We start from the raw sequence: 19601 nt of genomic DNA on the forward strand, positions 1-19601 counted from the left end.
CGTCTTTACTCAGGCCATTTCCCAGTTTTGTGTTTACAGAAAACCACCTGGAAGGATGAGGTAATGTCTCCCTCTGGAACAAGGAGCAGGTTTTCTATAAAAGCCATGGATTTCCCAATTTTGGAGTTCTTCTGTTTTGCAGTCCCTTATAGTTGTTCCTTGCATTTAATGAGCACAGAATATGTTTGATGTGAGGCATCAAGGATAAAAATTAAGTTATAAAAAGAATAAATACCAGAAATTAATTCTCCAAATATTATGCCTAATGGTGATCCTTGATTATTCTAAAAACAAAACAATTAACTTCAATAGAAATAACATCCATTTCTTAGTGTCTACTCTGTGCCTGCTGAGTTCTTCATTCTTTATGTTGCAGCCACGCTTTGAGGTAGGTAAACATTTTTCATCAAGAAATGTAGAATGAAAACGAATCTTCAAAGAAAAAAGCTTAGTATGTGCTTACTTCTGATATATATGCAATATAAATCTGAGGAAGATCCTGTCGTAACAAAAAGACTCACATGATTGGGCAGATGCCCTTTATTATACATTATGTTAGGGTCCCTTGTACCTCATAATTCATATGAAAGTGATGTTACCTTGGCAAGGGTCAATGAACCAAATTCTATTCCATGTCCCAGTGCATGAAATCAAAGTCAAGGCAGATGTCTACATAAATATTTTAAAGGAGCACAAGAATGGATTTGATTAAGTTGAGCACCCTAATTCTTTATTGCTAAGCGTCAGAGGATGGTAGTTCTTCTGGGTCAGTCTCTCAATTCTGATTTCTAGGATTTTTTTTGTTTTCATCCTCCAGGCACTGAGAATCTTTCTCTTTTTCCAGGCGTTTTCCCTGGGGGACAATCAGGGCTGTACACACATCTAAAATCCAGGGACTGATGATGGGCATGCAAAAAAACGATGGGAAAGGCATTTAGGGAAGAAAATAAAGTGAGAAAAAAATGTTAGGGTTAAAACTGAAAATGCTCCCTCTGTTAGAAAATGTATGTAATCCAAGCCAACTGTTCGTTGCATCTTATCTCGTCCACTCCAGGAGCTGCGTCAGGAGCTTTCAGGGTAACTAGGCAACGACGTTGCCGTGGCAACCTGGGAAGCACAGAGGGCACCAACGCGTAGGGCCTGGGCGGCCTTTCGGTGCCCAGGGCAGGCCTGGTGCGAGTAGGCGCGCGAGTGCCAGGCTCTCGCGACAGCTGCGTGCGGTCGTCCGCAAGCGTCTTCGGGGTTGCTCTTAGAGACGCGGAGGGGCGGGGGTGCGGAGCGGTGCTGATGGCTGCTCAACAAGGGATGCCCAGCTCGGCCCTGCGGCTTCTGGAAGAACCGTTGGGCATGGGCTTGACGGATGCCGGGGACACCGCGGACGCGGTGGCCGCCGAGGGCGCCTACTACCTGGAGCGTATCCTTCCCGAGTGGGCGCGGCCTCCAGGCGCGGGCGTGGTAACGGGTATTGGGGCCGAGGGCGCGGGCTTCCCGCTGGGGGCGCCCTAGGAGGCTGGGGGCCACCGAGCCGATCAAGATGCCTGTTGGGCCCTGAGGTGGCGTCTCTGGCACCGCGATCCCCTGATAGCTAGCTACCCGTGAATGGTTCGCCTGTTAAATTGTTAGGCTGCTGCGTCCCTGTTGGAAGAACAGTTGAAAGGCTTTTTGGAGTCTCGTGCTTAGTAACAACTCAGTAAAACTTCGGATAGAAGTTTTATGTGAAGGTGGCACAAATGGATCCAACCCTCCTTTCGTTTAGTGGTTTTCCTAAATAAGGCCCCAAGCTTCCAGAATGCCTTTGGAACAAATTAAATTGAGAAAGTTAGGCGATGAGGGAAAGACTTCTGCCGTTGGGCTTTTTATTTTTTAAGTAATTTCATTGGGGAACAATGTTTCTCCAGTACCCACCAGCCAAGTCAAGTGGTTGTTTCAATCTAGCTGTGGAGGGCGCCACCTCCATGCCCCATGTGGGAATCGAAGCTGCAACCCTAGTGTTACGAGTCTGCGCTCTAACCACCTGAGCTAACCCCGCCCCTGCCTTTGGGCTTTTAAGGAGCTGAAGGTCAGAATATCCAGCTCATGTCCAATGCTTAAAATGATTTGTTTTGGGGCAGGCCGAGTGGCTCCGTTGGTGAAGAGCTCACTCAAGAGTTTGAGCTGTGAGCAACAGCGGTTCTATGCCGGCCCGAGCTGAGCTGAAAAAGATTTGTTTAGGTAGCATCAATTCCTGGGTAGTTTCAATTTTGGCTACTTAATAATTACTTCTTTTTTTTTTCGTCAGCAATTAACTGATATCCTGGTGGGCTGACAAGGCTCAGATGTGTTGGGGAAAAGCCAGATTGTGATGAACGATTCTCAATGGAAATAACCAGCAAAATTGAATAGCCACACATGGGTAATTAAGTTCGTTATGTCTTGCGTAAGGCTTTTGAGTTCCTCTCCTTCAGGCATATAGTTTAATGGTACTGGAGAGATGGGGAGGCTTCATGAGAAAAAGGTACCCACTCCTTTCTTCAGTCAGGTCGAAGGGGGATGGGTTATCGGGTTTATCTGTAAAGATATCAAGGAAACTCCAAAATCTACATACATACACATTTATTGATTGATTGATTGATTGATTGATTGTCCAAGTAGCCACTCCAGCTTTAATTCAAGACTTCAGGAATCCAGCAATGATTCCGTTTGTGAACTTTGGCGAAGTGATTAACCTGTCCTGACTCAGGCACAGCACACATCCCTGCTACAGGGAGCTTTGAAGAACTTAGTTGAAAATATCAAAGAAAATACGTGTATTTTATTCAATGCAAACATGGTTTTACAGGTATATAAGTTTGAAGAGTTGGAAAGCGATTTGAATGAGATATGTGGGTGCTTTAGTGTCTTAAATGAGGTTTTATACTCTTATTTGTATAGCCCTAACGAGGTTTTTCGGTAATATTCCTTTTTAAATTGAACAACACGTCAACATTTCTTTCAGAGCTTATCTACATCAAGTGTGAAGTTATCCAGCGACCTCGGTAGTGAATGATAACCAGTCATCATAACACATTTGTCTGATTAAAATGATTTCTATAGCATAGTTTAATTGTTAACATGAGACAGACACACTGAGGTAACTTTTTGCAAACATTTTTGTGAAATAAATGGTGGAACTCCAATGTAGCACAAGTTTCCGCAGTGAAAATCAGGATTACTTAATTGGCAGGGAGATGACTGAGTTATTACTGCTAATGTAGAGCAGCTTGTACAAAACACGTTTACCATGGCTTCTCTAAATAATCACATTTGTAAATATAAGCAGTTCTAACTTTTAGGATTCCGTTATCCAGTGTGTGAATTATCTAGCCCCTTTGCTTTTCTTTCATCTCTCTTTGCTTGACTGACTACTACTTTGGGTTTCAACAAAACTAAACATTTACCCAGTCAATTTTCCTATATTCACTGCAACATTCAGGTAAGGGGTTTAGTCACGGGAGAGACTTTACCTCTTAGTTAAAATGAAGTTTGAGGATTACTTCTGAATGCCAATTATCCCTGTACCCCCGAGCTCTCTTAACGTGCATAATTAAGAGTTGACTCTATAATGTTATTTGACATTGTTTCTTAAGGCAATTATGATAGTTGCTGAAGTGAGACTTTCTTGGGTTTTAGAGTGTTTAACTCTCAGGTAATTTAATTGAGCTATTGCAGTGGATAAAGAAAAGTTATAATATGCACAAATGAATCAGAAATCTGATGTTCTCTACTTTGCACACACACTTCATCATTTCTAATCTATTGCATTTGCTCTTGGACTTCCCTTATTTATGATAGAACAGATGCTCCTAGAACACAAGACAACAAACTATCAGTAATGAGAAAGGCTTCGAAAGAGGTTGACTCAAATTCTCCGGGAAATCACCCTTTTCTTTGCTTTTAAACAACCTGACATAAAGCACATGTACGGACAAATGTGGCCCAAACCAAAACATAGCCAGGTTCCACCACGAGGGGACGACTTCATTAATAAAGGCCCCACATTCTTTGCAACAGTTTAGAGAATGTGTTCAGGAAAAAAATGTCTTCCCCCTGCAACACCCCTGCCTTGTAAACTCCTAGCTGTAACAGTGCCACCTGTTTCTCTTCCAAAACATTTCACAGTATCATTGCTTTTATGGTTTAACCTTCCACAAGATGAGATACAAACATAGGTGATGTAATAGTTCTTACCTTACTTAGCTATCTCCAGCACTTTAAGAGATCTAGTCATGGAGTGCCTAACTCCTCTGGAGGACTCTTCATAAGAAAAGTATTTGCGGCATTGTAATACATAAGGCTAGATTTTAACTATGTGACTTGTAAAGGGACACACGTAGGTGTCTCTAGAATTGGTAAAGAAGGTTGGTTGTCTTATGTGAATGAATCCTCTAGTAGAAATCAGCACAACTTGGGTGAAGCTTTCAGTTGCAGTCATGGCCACTGGCTGCCTGGTAATGTGTGGCTGTAGACATTTGAGAGTGCCTAATTCCACCTGGGAGAAGCAAGCTGGAATGAACTGTACTAAGAAAGCTAATGCTTAATTGATTTTGTTGCTACTTGTCCAGAGAAAAGCCTTGTTCAAGGAAAAGTAAGGGAATACATAGACTCGAGGATAAAGTGGAACCCCTAAAGTGATTTTTTTGTTTGTTTGTTTGTTATCTACTTCCCCTTGCGCTGATTCTCTGCTCCCCTAACTAGCTTTTGATTATTATATTATCTTTCTAGGCATTCTAACACTAAGAATTTGGCTTCTTAGATCGTGGACATAAGTTTGCTGGTCACTGAAAAGGTATCCTCTGGCCCCCAAAGCAATTTCTGAGGATTGAGTGAGTTAAGCCAGCCCTTTGAGGCTAATCAACTCTGGATGTGGCCCCAAAATCAGCTATTACTGAAAATGCAAAATTAAGGATTCCAGACACTGAATAATGGTGATCACGCTAAACTGATACCCATCTATGGGTATGTTTGTCTTAAGTGACATCCCTAGCCAATCTTTCACTGCACTAATAATATTCACTGATAACTTTGTTTAATTAAAATTGAACGTTTGCCATTTAAAAACATTTTATTCTTCCTTTTAACATTTAAAATGTTTTTCCTTTGTTATTTCTCTAGAATGTTTATGGTGAGAAGATATTTATAAAACCCTTAATAATCATTATGTACTCAAGTAGTATATTATCATTGGAAAACTGAATTTGCCCATGGGTGTTTAGTTATACCCTACGTATAGTCAAATAAAAAGGATAGGCAGTCTGAATGTAGACTCTAAAGCAAGAGGCATGTTACTAAACCCAGAGTGCTGAATTTTACAAGCATGAAAGACATAGGCTATTTGGAGAGAAAAAAAATGCATTTTGTTCTGTGTCCTCTAGGTCAGGCAAACTTTAATATGCAAGTGAATCAAAGTTATGGATCTTTCAGTGAAGATTCTAATTCAGTAGGGTCGGGTCAGGGTTGAGGTTCTGCATTGCTAATAAGCTCCCAGGTGCTGCTGGTAAGAACTATAATAGGAGTAACAGGGCCGTAGACAAAGATCTTAACCTCTAACCTTTATATTTTCAGATAGAGGTATACTACGTAGAGTTGATATCTTTGAATCTCCTGGCTTAGAAGTTGGAAAACTTAACATCACCACCCACTGTGAGAACCAGGAGGCATCTAGGAAAGAAAGTGATTTTCCCGTTTCTGAGTGCTGTGTGCCATAGCTGTCTAGGGCAAGGGTGGCCGATACATTTCCACAGAGATGGAAGCGGCCTCCTGGCATGTGGTGTTAATAAGAATTCTGAGACCCCCCTGAAGACTCGGTGGGAGAGACTGCAGGAAGCAAACAACACTGGGGAAAGTGGCAGCAAGCATTGCAATTTGTCATCTTTATTTTATGCTATTCTGTTAACTTACTTTATTTAAACCGACTTTCCTAAGACAGGGAACATACCTGTGAAGTTCGCTGTTTACAGTACTTTTATTTCATTAAGTAAAATGTTGATTGTGGAGGGTCCAGGCTAGATCGTAGATTGCCTTTGTGTATGTTGGCTCTGCAGTGAAGGCAAAGATTACAAAGCAATTTCTGTCTACAGTAGCTTTGGGAAATCATGTAAAATATAATTAGCTATATGTCTCACTCCAGTTGTTTACAAAGATGCCGCGGCAGGCAGTGATCACTACCTACCAATGCAGCAGTGGAAGAGAACAGTGTGTGAGGGACTTTGTGTGCTGCTCGTGTCTGAACATCCTTTCTTTCTGGCCATGGTCCATTTAGAGAACTTTGTGACTCAGTCGTACCAACTGGCACCTTGAACTCTGCTCCATTAGACCAGCTGAAATGCTTTTCTGAGGTTTCTTGCAGTTGTGTCTTCTGTAGTATTGTGATGGAGCTAGCGCTTCCTGGCAGTTCCAATGTGGGTATGTACCGGCCTACTTCCTGATAGGATCTAGAAAGTCAGGATATGGTGACAATTCTGCTAGTGCGAAAGTACCGGTTAGTTCACATGTGGTGACGAAATGGCAAGGAGCTGATGCATACCATGCAAACTCATTAATACTATTAAATTCCTTCCAAGGCAAGTAGGCATGTGAGGAGCAGGACCCTTGGTCTAGGTAAGGCTATGACTCGAGGATATAGAAGCTGGCATGGAAGTAGGTAGAACTATGGCTGCAGACAAGGGAGGAATGGGGGGCCGCAGACAGTGCCCTGGGCAAGAGCAGGCTGGAAAACCAGGCACAGTGTTAAGTGTCAGGCCACGTTCAAATGGGCAGAAAGTCAAGAACCAGATCTGAGGGGAAAAAAATGATAGGGTAGGAAAAAAATGAATTTTGGAACTGGAGTTCAGGGATGTTCTTCGAAGGCATCCTTGGTAGCTAATGGGAAGGTAGTTTTTAAGATGCTCAGAGTCAGCTTGGCATTAAGGAACTGATCTTAAGCCAGAATGCCAGCTTAGTATTCTGCAGTGGAAAAATAACTTTGCATGAGCACTGTGACCAGTTTAGTTGTATGGACATTTCCTGGAGAATAGGATCATCTAATCGATTAGATTGTGGATGAGAAAGTTGTCTGGTAGAAGGAGAACCAGAGTCAAGGTTTTATCTTTCAGGCAATCCCGATGAATTGCCCATTGCCACTCGGGCAACACTGCTTCTAAAGTAGTGGTTTTCACACACGGTCACATTCTGCCTCATGCTGTCTTTCTGGCTGTCCCAACGGTCAAGGGGATCAATACCTGTACAATCCACAGTTCTCTCTTCCTGAGGACCTACGAGTGTCATTTCTCTCCTGCTTTGGTACCAGAAATTGCTGTCTATGTGCTGAGAAACTCATCTGTTTGCATTGGATGGATACCAAATTGGTGTCTGAGTACATCTCCCTTTCACCCTGACTGCTGGGAAGCTCAGAGTCAAACCTGTGGCCTGCAGTTCACAAAATGCGTGAGACCTGTGGCATGTACTGCATCTTTACCTGATTTCTATTTCCCTTTCTCTCCTAATTTCCATATTCATGTATTTTTACATTTTGTGCTTTGCGCATATGTGTAACCTGCCACGGAATCATTTTGGGGTTCATTTGTGCCTTTGTCCATGTGTCGTTGCTAGCCAGCTAGCCAGCCCAACGTGCATACCGACGTACTTGCCAAAGTATGTCTGTTTCTTCAGTAACACCGCGACATCTCCTTTCAGCTGAGTCGCTTCTATGAAGATTTTCTGTTCAAGTCATCTGTGGATACTAAAAATATCCGTCAAGGATATTGGTTCCTATTTTGGTCCTGTTCCTGACCTTTTGTTTCATTAATCTCTTCCTGCCTTTCATTAATTTAATCCTTGAGTCTGTAGCCATATTTATACTTCTTCCTTTAAGGTCTTCACGTTAAGCTATTTAAATGTTTTGATTTAGCTGTTGGTAGTATAACACTTGAGAGTTTGGAAAAGAAATAGGTGCAAGTGCATTATTAGGGTACTAGCAAAAACTGTGTATTCCTGTTGTGTCCCTGTAGAAACATTGTGGTGTAGTAGAAAATTTGTGGCATTTGTATTCAGGAAACTTGCCTTTGGCACTCATAGCTATATGATTTTGGGCAAATCTATTAATCTCTTTCATTCACTTTTTTTTCCCTTCAATTTAGAGATGACTGTATTTGCCTAATAACCTCACAAGGTTATGAGAATAAATATGGTTATGATCTGTGTCACAATACTTTTTAAGCTTTGCAAAATGGTAGTTATTTTTTTCTTAATCTCTTTTGATTATGGGTAAGCAGAATATATTACTAGTGATTAAAATCCATAGCTTAGAATATTTTCTGTGTATACAGGTATTGCTTGATATTTCAAAGCTTTGCGAACAAGTCACTTTCTTCCTGTACATATTGCTTTGTTTAGCAACCTTTGCTTACACGTTTCTTCCTCACAGTCATCACGTCAGTAGTTCGTTTATTTACAATTATAAAGTCTATCCATACATCATAGAATATTTACTTTTCTGTGTCATTTGTTATGGTATAAACAGTAATGATGGATGGCAATGCTTTTCTGGAAACCTAATGACAAGTGATTGCTTACAAAATCAACTCCCAGTAGCTGCTTCTCAGAAGGAGGCATACTTTTCCATGAAATAGAAGCTGACTTTCTATAGCTGAACCTTGGAAAATTTTATCTCATTAAGTGAAAATGTGTCAGATAAATATAAATCTAGAAAAGGAGGAAGATTTAAAATGTCTTTTATCCAGTCATCTTCACTAAGGGGGAACTGGGCCATGGGAGACTTGTGAGCGTTTCTCCACAGGTACTCATCCTTTCTAGAACAAGCAAAAGAATAACACTTGTACAGCATTTACTATAAGCCGTGCACCACTCTAAATGATTTATATACGTTAACTCTTTTATTATAGTGCTCCTAAACCCCTGTAAGATGGTATGGTAGCCAGCCTCCAGAATCATGCCCAGCAATCCCCACCTCCTGGTATAAATGCTCTTGTATAAGTACCCTCACATACTGAAGTGGACCGACCTCTGGAACCAATAGAATATTGAATAAATTATGATGCGTGACTTCTGAGGCTGTTTGTAAAAGATACTATGGCTTCCACTTTGTTTTCTCGGATTGCTTATTCTGGAGGCAGCTAGCCACTGTGTCTTGAGAAAGTTTTTGAAGCCTGTGGAGAGAACCCCTCAGATCCTGGGGAGGATCTGAGACCCCCAGCTAACAATATCAGGGAGCCATCAGGAAGTGGATCCTGTTGCCTCAGTTACGCCTTCAGGTGTCCGCAGCCCTGGCTGCCATGTTGACTGAGCCCTCATGAGTGACCCCCTAGCAGAATCCTTCCAGCTAGCCCACTCCTGAATTCCTGATCACAGAAACTCTGAGATAATGGATGCTTATAGTTTTTTTAAGCCCAAAGTTTTTGTTTTTTTTTTTGGGGGGGAGGGTTGTTATGCAGCAATAAACTTAAAAAAATTACAGATTTTTTTTTACCCAGAAGTGAAGTTATAACATAAGAAATACCTTAAAGTATTGGTGGCTTTGCCACTGAGCGTTGGACTACTATTGGAAGTACTTTAAGTAGGATGTTAGTGAAAGGTAGGTACTTCACTCCTGGTACTTCATATGGGTGAGTATAAGGTTATGGGATGGATTGCAGATATACAACTTTTTTGTGTCTGTGTGAGTGGTGGTTTGAACTGCTTTTAACTAGTTATTATTATTTTTTTAGCATAAATTACTTTTCAGCCTATTATTGGGAGAGACACACATGTTTGACAATAAAATACTGACCCTTTGGCAGGTACCTGGCTGCTGAGGATGGATTGGTCGTAAGTGAACGAGGCTTAAGTATCTCTGCAGGTGATAATGCATACAGTGAAGAGTTATTGCTTATTATGGGCTGAGTAACAAGAATGTATTACCTGTCTGTAGAGGTTTAGAACTGTGTGGAAACTAATTGGCAAACACCTCAAGTATTTACATGCACAGAAAACCCACACAGAGCAGGAGAGGTAGTATAGCATAGTGAAACTTTAACTTCTGGGGCTGGTTCCCAGCTCTGATAGGTCCTAGCTGTGTAACCTTGTGCCTCTGAGCTCTGATCTGTAAAATGGAGATAACACTTCCAGCCTTGTAGGTGGAGGAGGAAATGAGTTAATACATATAAAACCCTTAGGACAGCATCTGGTTTCTATTAAATACTGTGCAAGTGTTAGTTTTTATTACAAACAGCATAAGTTGTTATATACACCTTCGGCTAGCTTTTGGAAGACAGAATAACAGAGATAATTTCTTTTAACAAGCAGCAAAATGAAAACTAGGCTAATCTCATCTTTGAGTTTTGTAACCATTACTGTGCATTAAAATTTTTAATTTCATACCTTTTACACTTGGTATAACCGAGTCTACATTGGAAGAAAAAAAAATAAACCTACCAACCAACAAAATAAGTGTTATCTTGAAGTTTTAACTTATAATTACTGTAACATAACTTTTGAAAAATTTTTAGTGATGCTGTTAGAATTTTTTATTAGTGTCACTTCCATCGATATTTTAATGCTTATTTCTTGAAAAATTGTGAACCACTTAGTTATGATTACTGTGCAGTTTGTATTTGCTTAAAAATTAGGCTACCTTTCCTGAGAAGAGAATTTAATTTTAAAATAAATACACATAAGAAAAAAACAGTGGAGATTTAAACACCTTTCATTGATGAAAACTTCGAAATGTATTTTGTACTTATATTTAAATATTGGTGTACTCTTTTTGTTTGTTTGTATGTTTTTTAATTTACAATGCTTTAAACCAGATGAAGAAATCAGACTCTTGTGAATGACTTGCGCTCTGGAGAATTCAGTATGGTTTGAGATAAATTTGAAAACTTACTGTCATCTTTTATTGTCCATTATTTTTCTTATCTCTTTCTAATTTATATTATTTGGTGACACTGTGCACTTTTGTAAGGCTTCTTAGAAACAAGTTGGAAATCATTAGTAAATAAACAGATAGAAATACAGTTTTTTGTGGGTTTGGGTTTTGGAGAACAATAATTTAAAATAATGATTACAAATATTTTCTTTTAAAATATCTATTTGTAAGCTGTATGGGGAAGATCAATTTTTTTAAAAAAGCTTAAATTACATGTATTTACCAAGTTGGTAAGATAATTGGTTCTATTACTGTATTTTAAGGTCAACTCAATTTAAAATATAATCATTTTATGCCATATGTTTTGAGATTAAAACTTAACAAGATACTCAGAGGTCACCATAACTGAAGCATCAGAAGATGATTATGAATATGAAGAGGTAATATGTTCATTTTAGGTATTCTCTAAATTAATTGTGATTGTTCTTGCGAAATATTTGGTTTATCCCTCCCTCCGTTCCTCCCTCCCTCATTTCTTCCCTCCCTACCTTCTGAGATACTCATTTTTCAACTGAATTTAGCTAATTTTAGCTAGTTAAGAGTGAAGTGTGAAAATAGTATTTAAACTTTTAGATTGGTTAATCCACCTGGCTGTTTTTGGTTTTCCTGTTCATTGTCCTTCTGAGTCAGCTCCTTATCGCCTGCCTTGGGGACCCATACTACAGACTGTCACCTCTGTCCAGCAGGCGTTCCCTGTCATCCCTTCTGCTCTTGGCAAGGTTTCCCAGGTTCCCACTGCCTCACTGGAGCTCTGATCATATGCTTCCTCCCAGCTGAACTGTGCTTCTGCCTAATGTGGGTACAGTCTCAAACCTTTCCTTTAATTCACTGTTCCAGTGGGTTCTATTAATATCATTTCTTCTGAGACTTGGAGGATAGAGTCACTCCTAGATGACAGCAGCTGTGATTGAAACTGTGGATGCAAGCCTGGCTGTTTCTGGCCTGGGCAAGCAAGAGACAGGACAAATACAGAACACAGGCTCTTTAGTACTGCTTGTAATGAAGATAATATATATCATATGAAGTTACTGAATGAGTTAAATAGATGAAAAGGACTTAAAAATGCGACCAGCACATAAGCATGTGGTAAGTGTTAACTGTCATTAATGTCATAGAGTTGATTATGTTCTTCCAAGAGCTTAACATTCAGACAGTGAGTTGTTTTTTTTTTTTAATAAACTAAATATTTGCAGTTGCTCATAGTAGTAATGAAACAGTAATGGGGGAGAAAATCTGCGATGAGGAGAGAATGGTGGCATTTAGATGTTTTTTTTCAGCAGAGTTATTATTCTACATTTCAGCAGAGTTATTAGTCTACATTTGTAATTATAGACAAAAGTAGTTGTTTATAAGGTAATATTGAGTTTATTAGATGTGACATTGAGTGATGTTATAAAGAAAGTCAGAAAGCTGCCTACTTGACAGTTATCTGTTTTTCATAGATCTTCAAAATGACATGGGGTCTTACGTAAAATATATTTTTGATCTTTTGTGAGGGAAAATCAGTTATGAAATGAAATAAGGTATTTTTATATTCCTGCTAACCCTTCCTATCCTTTGCTTTCTCTGTGATTTAGATACCAGATGACAATTTTAGTATTCCAGAAGGTGAAGAAGATCTGGCAAAAGCAATTCAGATGGTTCAAGAACAGGCTACAGATACTCATATTTTGGTGAGAATTTTGAACACAACCATTTCCTGCAGTTTAACAGTGATAACTTTGTATGTGAAATTTTGAAAGTCATTTAAATTTCAAGTACTTCACTTTACTTACTAAATGCAGCCCTATCACCTTCTATGTCTTTTTCACTTCTGTTTCTTTATCCTGAAACCTTCCCTTTAAGGAAGTAGTTATACAAGTCTGCCAATTAAGTTTTTGAACTTGTTGCAACAATGTTGCTAACCTTTTTTGATATCTGAAGGATTATTCATTATGAATTCATACCAACTGCACAAACAGTTAACAAAGTTTACTATTTGGAAGTGCTGAAAAGGCTGCATGAATAAGTTAGACCACCTGTACTTTTCGCCAAGTCATGGCTCTTGCATCACGACAATGCCCTAGCTCACATGGCACTGTCTGTGAGGGAGTTTTTAGCCAGTAAACAAATAACTGTATTGGAACACATGCCCTACTCATGTGATCTGGCCCCCAATGACTTCTTTCTTTACTGGAAGATAAAGGGAATATTGAAAGGAAGACATTTTGATGACATTCAGGACATCAAGGGTAATACGATGACAGCTCTGATGGCCATTCCAGAAAAAGAGTCAAAATTGCTTTGAAGGGTGGACTAGGCGCTGGCATTGGTGCATAGCTTCCCAAGGGGAGTACTTTGAAGGTGACCATAGTGATATTCAGCAATGAAGTACGTAGCACTTTCTAGGATGAGTTCGCGAACTTAATTGTCTGACCTTGTATTTACTTTTCTTTGGTTTGTCATTTTCCACATCGAGGTACTCTTACATGACTTTGCAACAAGTGACACTTTCCCTCAGAACTCTGCCTATTTAATATCACTGGAGATTAAACTAACTGGAGATTTGCCACACTCATGTACAGAATTTGATATTGTATGCAGTCTATAATCTGTCTTGTAAGCATTGTCTGTCTTTTTTTATTTTGTCATGGCAGGGAATGCTTAGTATATTATGACTTTTTTTCTTGTGAGGCTTATGAACTGATTTTACTAAAGAATACGGTAGAAGATACTTTCTGATTATAATAGCACCAATTAAATAAAAGTACATAAAATGATCGTATTCCTATAAAATTGAAAACTAATTTAAAAATTGACAATTGAATGATGATAGCAAAAATGTTTTTAAAAGTGCTTTATATTTTCATGCCACCACTAATTAAGAAGGATGTTTTTTTCAATGATGTAGCCTTTTTCTACTGAGAAATGTGAAGGGAATTGTGATAGTCTTTTTTTAGCTGCAGATTTTACTTCCTCAGTGCAAAATAGTATGTGATCGACTTCACTCCAAATTCTACCCTATGTCAATCTTTCCATATTTTGTAGACTTCCTCTGTCTAAAAATTCAGTAACTCCTTTCCAAAATATCTGTTCGCTCTTCATTGAAAAAAGTTCAAGAGAAGTAGTGATTGAATCTGGAATGGATTATATTCTGTTATAAATAGAGGGCCCTAGCTCATAGGAAACTGCATTTTCTAATGTAGCATGTGGGTATGATTCCTTCTAAGGAGACACAAAATGAAGTCCACTACATTGACTTATTAGTCTGTTGGATGTTGCAATGCAATAATTTATAGGAATGGTTTTAAAATATAGCATTTTGAATGAAGAGCAGCAAAAACATATCAGTTGCATGATGTTTATTTGCAACTCATCATTTTTCCTCTTACTTTACATAATTAAGTAAAAAAAAAAGACATAAAAAGACTTTATGTAGTACTTACTCATTTGTATTGGTAGTTGGAAAGGTAAATATGCCTAACACAATGCTTGGTACATAGTAGGTACTAAATGAATAGCGGCAGAGTAAGTGAATGGATAAATGAACCATTGAATGAAAATCTTGTGACCCAAACTGTAATTGTTTCTTTGTATCTGGTATGTTAGAACGTGTTTGTAAATCCAAAGTTGAATCCAAGGAAGAAATAAAATGGAGTAGTTGCCATATCTACTGAATCAAACATCAGTAATTCTTCTCTCATCAATTTCTCAGCTTTCTTTTATCATAATCTTGCTGGAGTTAACTTTCTAGATTTCTGATGTATTGATGGCTGGTTTACTCTCATTTAAGTTCTGGTTACCTGTGTTTAGAGTTCTTTCAATGAACAATGGTAATGCAGAAAATGCGCAAAAGTTGCCTTTTAGCTTTTAAAATTAAATATGGGTTCATTTTTTGATAACCACATCAGTTATGCATTTCTAATTTGTTTTTTTTCTTTTCTGTAGTGTTTTAGCTTCAGAAACTAGCTTTGAGTTGTTCCATGGGCTTTCTGTTTTCAAAGAATATTTATTCCTTATAAAACAAACTTTGTTTTGTTACAATATTATTACATCTGTTTAAATAAGATATATTTTCTTCTGTGTTAGAGGGTGCAGTCGTCCCTCTTCAATGAGGACTTTTAGAATTTTCATTAAAGATTGCAAGTAAAAGGTTATGTTAGGATATTAAATATAGTTAAAATAGTTGAAAAATAGTTAAAAATAATTGAAGTAGTAAAAATAATTGAGAGAAATATAGTCTTTTTGTCAAACATTAACAAAACTACTTATTGAATAGTTTGCATTTAAATAAATTCTTATGATTTTCTTTAAACTTTGGTAATATTAATGAAAAATTTGAGAATTGATTTTGTTTTATTTCATTAACTTTAAACTGTGTGTTTGATACAATATCAGTTTCCTTAATAGGTTCAATGGTTCTGAACTCTGAAATAAAATATAATTTTTCATTATACGTGAAGTGATTATTGGAAAAAATATTAAGAAGATAGGAAATGTTATTAATCTGTAACACATGTGTAGTTTGTTTATACTGTCAGTTATTTCTTGAAACTAAAGTCTTTTTTCTAAGTATGAATATAAGTAGAGATAAGAATATATACACACACATTTATATTCCTTAGAGATATTTGTATGTAATTTTATGAGGAAAGGTCTGCTTAGAATCAAGCTTGGTTTTCCTCTCTAAACTGTGACCCTTCTAATTAATATATTACTGCCATTTTGAGGGATACTACTTTAGCCCTTTTGGTTCTTTGTTTTTGTTTTGTTAATTTTGAGGTACACTCTCAAAGATTCTTTGTATTGCTATAATTCTATAAAAGCAATAGAAAGGATCTTGAATGATCACAGTAGCAAGGCACCCAAATTATTTAATTTTTAAGTTTCCTGATATCTCTTCTCCTCCATCACCTCCTCTTCATCTGTGAATATAAGGCATTTTTTTTCAATATTCAGGTGTTTTTGGAGAATATTAGTTGATGACTGAACAAAACTTCTGTATTTAACATTTTTATCAGTAGTTCTTAAAGTATTGTTGGAGGTCCCCTGGGTGTCCGTCCCTAAGACCCTTTCAGTGGGTTTGTATTGTTTTCCGTTTTCTAACTACATGTCTGTTTATGTTGGACTTTCTTCATGTAGTTCAGGCAAGATAACGTATCACAATAGTTTGATGCAAAAACAAGTTGAGATCCAGCTGTGTCCTTTAGACATTAAAGTGGTTTGGAAAACTTTGTAACAGTGCCACTCTTCACACTAATTTTTTTTGTTTTGGAAAATATAGTTCTTTTTCATAAAAATATGTTAATCTACCTTACCGGTATAAATTTTATTATACTTACTTAAAAATAAATAAGCAGCTAAAATTTAATTTCTAATACAGTAACTATTGATACATAGAATCCATATAAACAAAAGCTCTCTGTAGTTCTCAGTATAAGAGTATAACAGTGTGCTGTGAACATAAAGTTTGAGAAGTTTAATAGAATTTTATTCTAAAAACTTTTCCAATGTATTAAGAATTTTTATCAAATGTTTTGCTTGTTAAGAATTATGTTGTTATAACAAAAAAGTAGTCTAGGGTTAGTACATTGGTATTCCTTTTCTTTAGACCTGGGTCTCATGTAGGATCACTGCCTTTATTTTAAATCTTATAGATCATCAATGCTAATGAATTAAATATGAAAAATAATTTTTAGTACTCTTATAGGCCCAATGACTAAGTCACAATAAAAAGCTATCTGCCTTGATTGAGTCCCTTGATGTACACATTTAATTTCAATTAAAGACCCAGGCTATTTTTACCTAAAGTCCTCCGTATAGATTCTTCAAGCCGGTATATTTGACTCAGTGTGAGTTAAAGAATTGATGAAATGAACTGCCAAATAAAATAAGGTTTATGTTTTAAGATCACTTGGATTTTATTGTCTAGTTTCTTTCTCGCTAGTCAACAACAGTTCTCAAAGGAACTCACCGCCTTGAAATAGCTCGAAGTAGATCAAGTCACTTAATTTTGGTTCCCGGTCCAGTAATTCGTTGCTATTGAACATTTCATTCTTTCTTAAGTCCGATCAGCTTTGATGTTCTCAGCCTCTCTCATACCCTCCGTCCTTCATCCCTCGCTTAGACTGCCTTCGACAAGCTGCCTTCTCTCACTAGTGCTTCTGCTTCCACCTGAAAGATGTTTCTAAACCTAAGTTTGAATCTGTCACTCCTCCGCTTAAATCCCCAGTGACTCCTCCCTTCCACCTGCCTTTACCTTCTCGCCATGCTTCCTGTCCAGCGTTCCAACCTCCTCGTTGGTCCTTGCTCCATAACACCCTGAGCTTGAGTGGGCCGACCTCTCACCCCTTGTCTTTGCCTGTGATGTGTTTCTGGCTTTGAATTTCCTTCCGTTCTTCATCTGCTGAGCTTCCGCTTCTATGAACTCCAGCTTAAGAGTCTCCTTAGCAAAGCTTCATTCACCTACTCTAGACAAGGGAAATAGTTTTCTCCTTTATCTATCATTTTACCTATCAGCTCTCTAGTATTGTACTCGTTACACTATCCAGAAACCTCTCTACTTAGAAAATTGGACTTTATAACTTTCACAGATTAAACTAAGCTGTATGTTGGAGCCACCTCTGTCACCAACAGATTTCTGGGTCACATGTGGGTGGAATGTTTTTTCATAATTCAGCCGTCTTCAAAGTGGGGCGTATTTTGCTGTTTGTAGAGTGCTTGTTCTTTTTGTGCTTATTCTGAGGTATTTTATTAACATCATCATTAAGTTAATGATAAAGCCATAATGAGAGTTGTATAGAATGTGTAATTGAGATAAAAGTGCAACTTAAAATTACATAAATGTACCTATCGGTTGTGTGTACTATGGCAGTGTAGGTTTATGAATAGGCTTTTATAATGAAACCTTATCACGAATAATACAGTTCTATATTGTTATTTTTGTTTACATGTTTTTCACTCAACTAGCCTTCAATTCCTTGAGATAGAAGCTGTGTCTTATTCATAGTTAATTCCTAGCACCTTGCATAGTGCCTGGTATATGGGAGATATTCAATATATAGTGAATATTATATACAAAGATATAACAATCATTTATGATCACATCACAACTTAGGATGTGTGTGTGTGTGTGTGTGAGTGAGTATTTGTATATTTGTATGTATGTATTGTGTTTAATGCAGGACTATGGATTGGACATACAGTATATTGATAGGATTATAACCCTCAATGTAGAAGTAAGAACTATGGAAGTTTAAGGTGACTGGATTTCTGTTCTGGATGTTTCAAAGTGTGTATCGGATGTATTTAGGAAGATAAAGACATTTATTTAAGAAGGCAAGAATCTGCCAGGTGTTTTGCAACCGTACATACATACATACAAAAAGCAGTCCACAGGCATCTTAACAAACTAAAGTAGGTTCAGTCTCTCTGTGTTTCCGATTCCTTCAATTATCATCCATCTCATCCTATAAAATGTCATACTCACATTTCCTGACCAAAAATGCCAAGGTAGCATTTATTATTCTATTATGAATGTCTGCTTTTGCTTCTAGCTGTATTATGCCCTCACCTAAAAATTATATGTAATCTTCCACTATAATGCAAAGACGTGAAGGCAGGCATGCTGTACTCTGCTACTTTGGCATCTCTCATGATGTTTTATGTAGGGTCCTGCACATAATCAAAATTGTTACCAGAAATAAACCCACCTACAGGCAGATAATTTTTAACAAGGAGCCGAAAACATACAATAGAGAAAAGAAAGCTTCTTCTATAAACGGTGCTGGGAGACTTGGAAAGCCACGTGCAAAAGAATGAAACTAGACTGCTATCTGTCACCAGACACCAAAATTAACTCAAAGTGGATCAGAGACCTAAATGTAAGACCCGAAACAATGAATTGCATAGAAGAAAACATAGGTACTAAACTTATGGACCTTGGGTTCAGAGAGGACTTGATGAATTTGACTTCAAAGGCAAGGGAAGTAAAAGCAAAAATAAATAAATGGAACTACATAAAAATAAAAAGCTTCTGCACAGCAAAAGAAACCATCAACAAAACCAAGAGGTAACCAGCGAAATGGCAGAAAATATTTGCAAACAACACCTCTGATAAGGGGCTATTATCTAAAATATATAAAAAACTTGTACAACTCAACAAAACCCCCCAAAGAATCCAATTAAAAAATGTGCAGAGGATCTGAACAGACATTTCTCCCAAGAAGACATACAACTGGCCAACAGATATATGAAAAGATGCTCAGCTTCACTAGCTATTAGGGAAATGCAAATCCAAACCACAATGAGGTACCACCTCACAGCTGTTAGAATGGGTATTATCAACAAGACAAATAGTAATGAGTGTTGGAGAGGCTGTGGAGAAAAGGAACCCTCATATACTGCTGGTGGAGCTGTAAATTGGTACAACCACTATGGAAGACACTGTTGAGGTTCCTCAAAAAATTAAGAATAGAATTACCATATGACCCAGCAACCCTTCTTCTGGGTATATCCCAAAAATCTGAAAACATTTATCTATAAAGATATATGTACCCCGATGTTCATTGCAGCATTATTCATGGTGGCCAAGACATGGAAACAACTGAAGTGTCCTTTGATAAATTATTGGGTAAAGAAAATGTGAGACATCTTCTATACACACACACACACACACACACACACACACACACACACACACACA

The 19601-nt window shown here is 37.8% G+C and overlaps 1 protein-coding gene across 1 annotated transcript; it reads left to right on the plus strand.

Moving 5' to 3' along the window:
• Positions 1–1254: 1254 nt before the first annotated feature.
• On the plus strand, positions 1255–16136 carry LOC109396779 (sperm-associated antigen 16 protein-like). Its single transcript, XM_019668909.1, has 5 exons — positions 1255–1414; positions 11252–11298; positions 12496–12591; positions 13098–13114; positions 16040–16136. Exons 1-5 carry the CDS (start codon positions 1288–1290, stop codon positions 16134–16136), a joined length of 384 nt encoding a protein of 127 aa, XP_019524454.1. The 5' UTR covers positions 1255–1287.
• Positions 16137–19601: the final 3465 nt, after the last annotated feature.

This window comes from Hipposideros armiger, unplaced genomic scaffold (assembly GCF_001890085.2).
Source record: "Hipposideros armiger isolate ML-2016 unplaced genomic scaffold, ASM189008v1 scaffold_543, whole genome shotgun sequence".
NCBI lineage: Eukaryota > Metazoa > Chordata > Mammalia > Chiroptera > Hipposideridae > Hipposideros > Hipposideros armiger.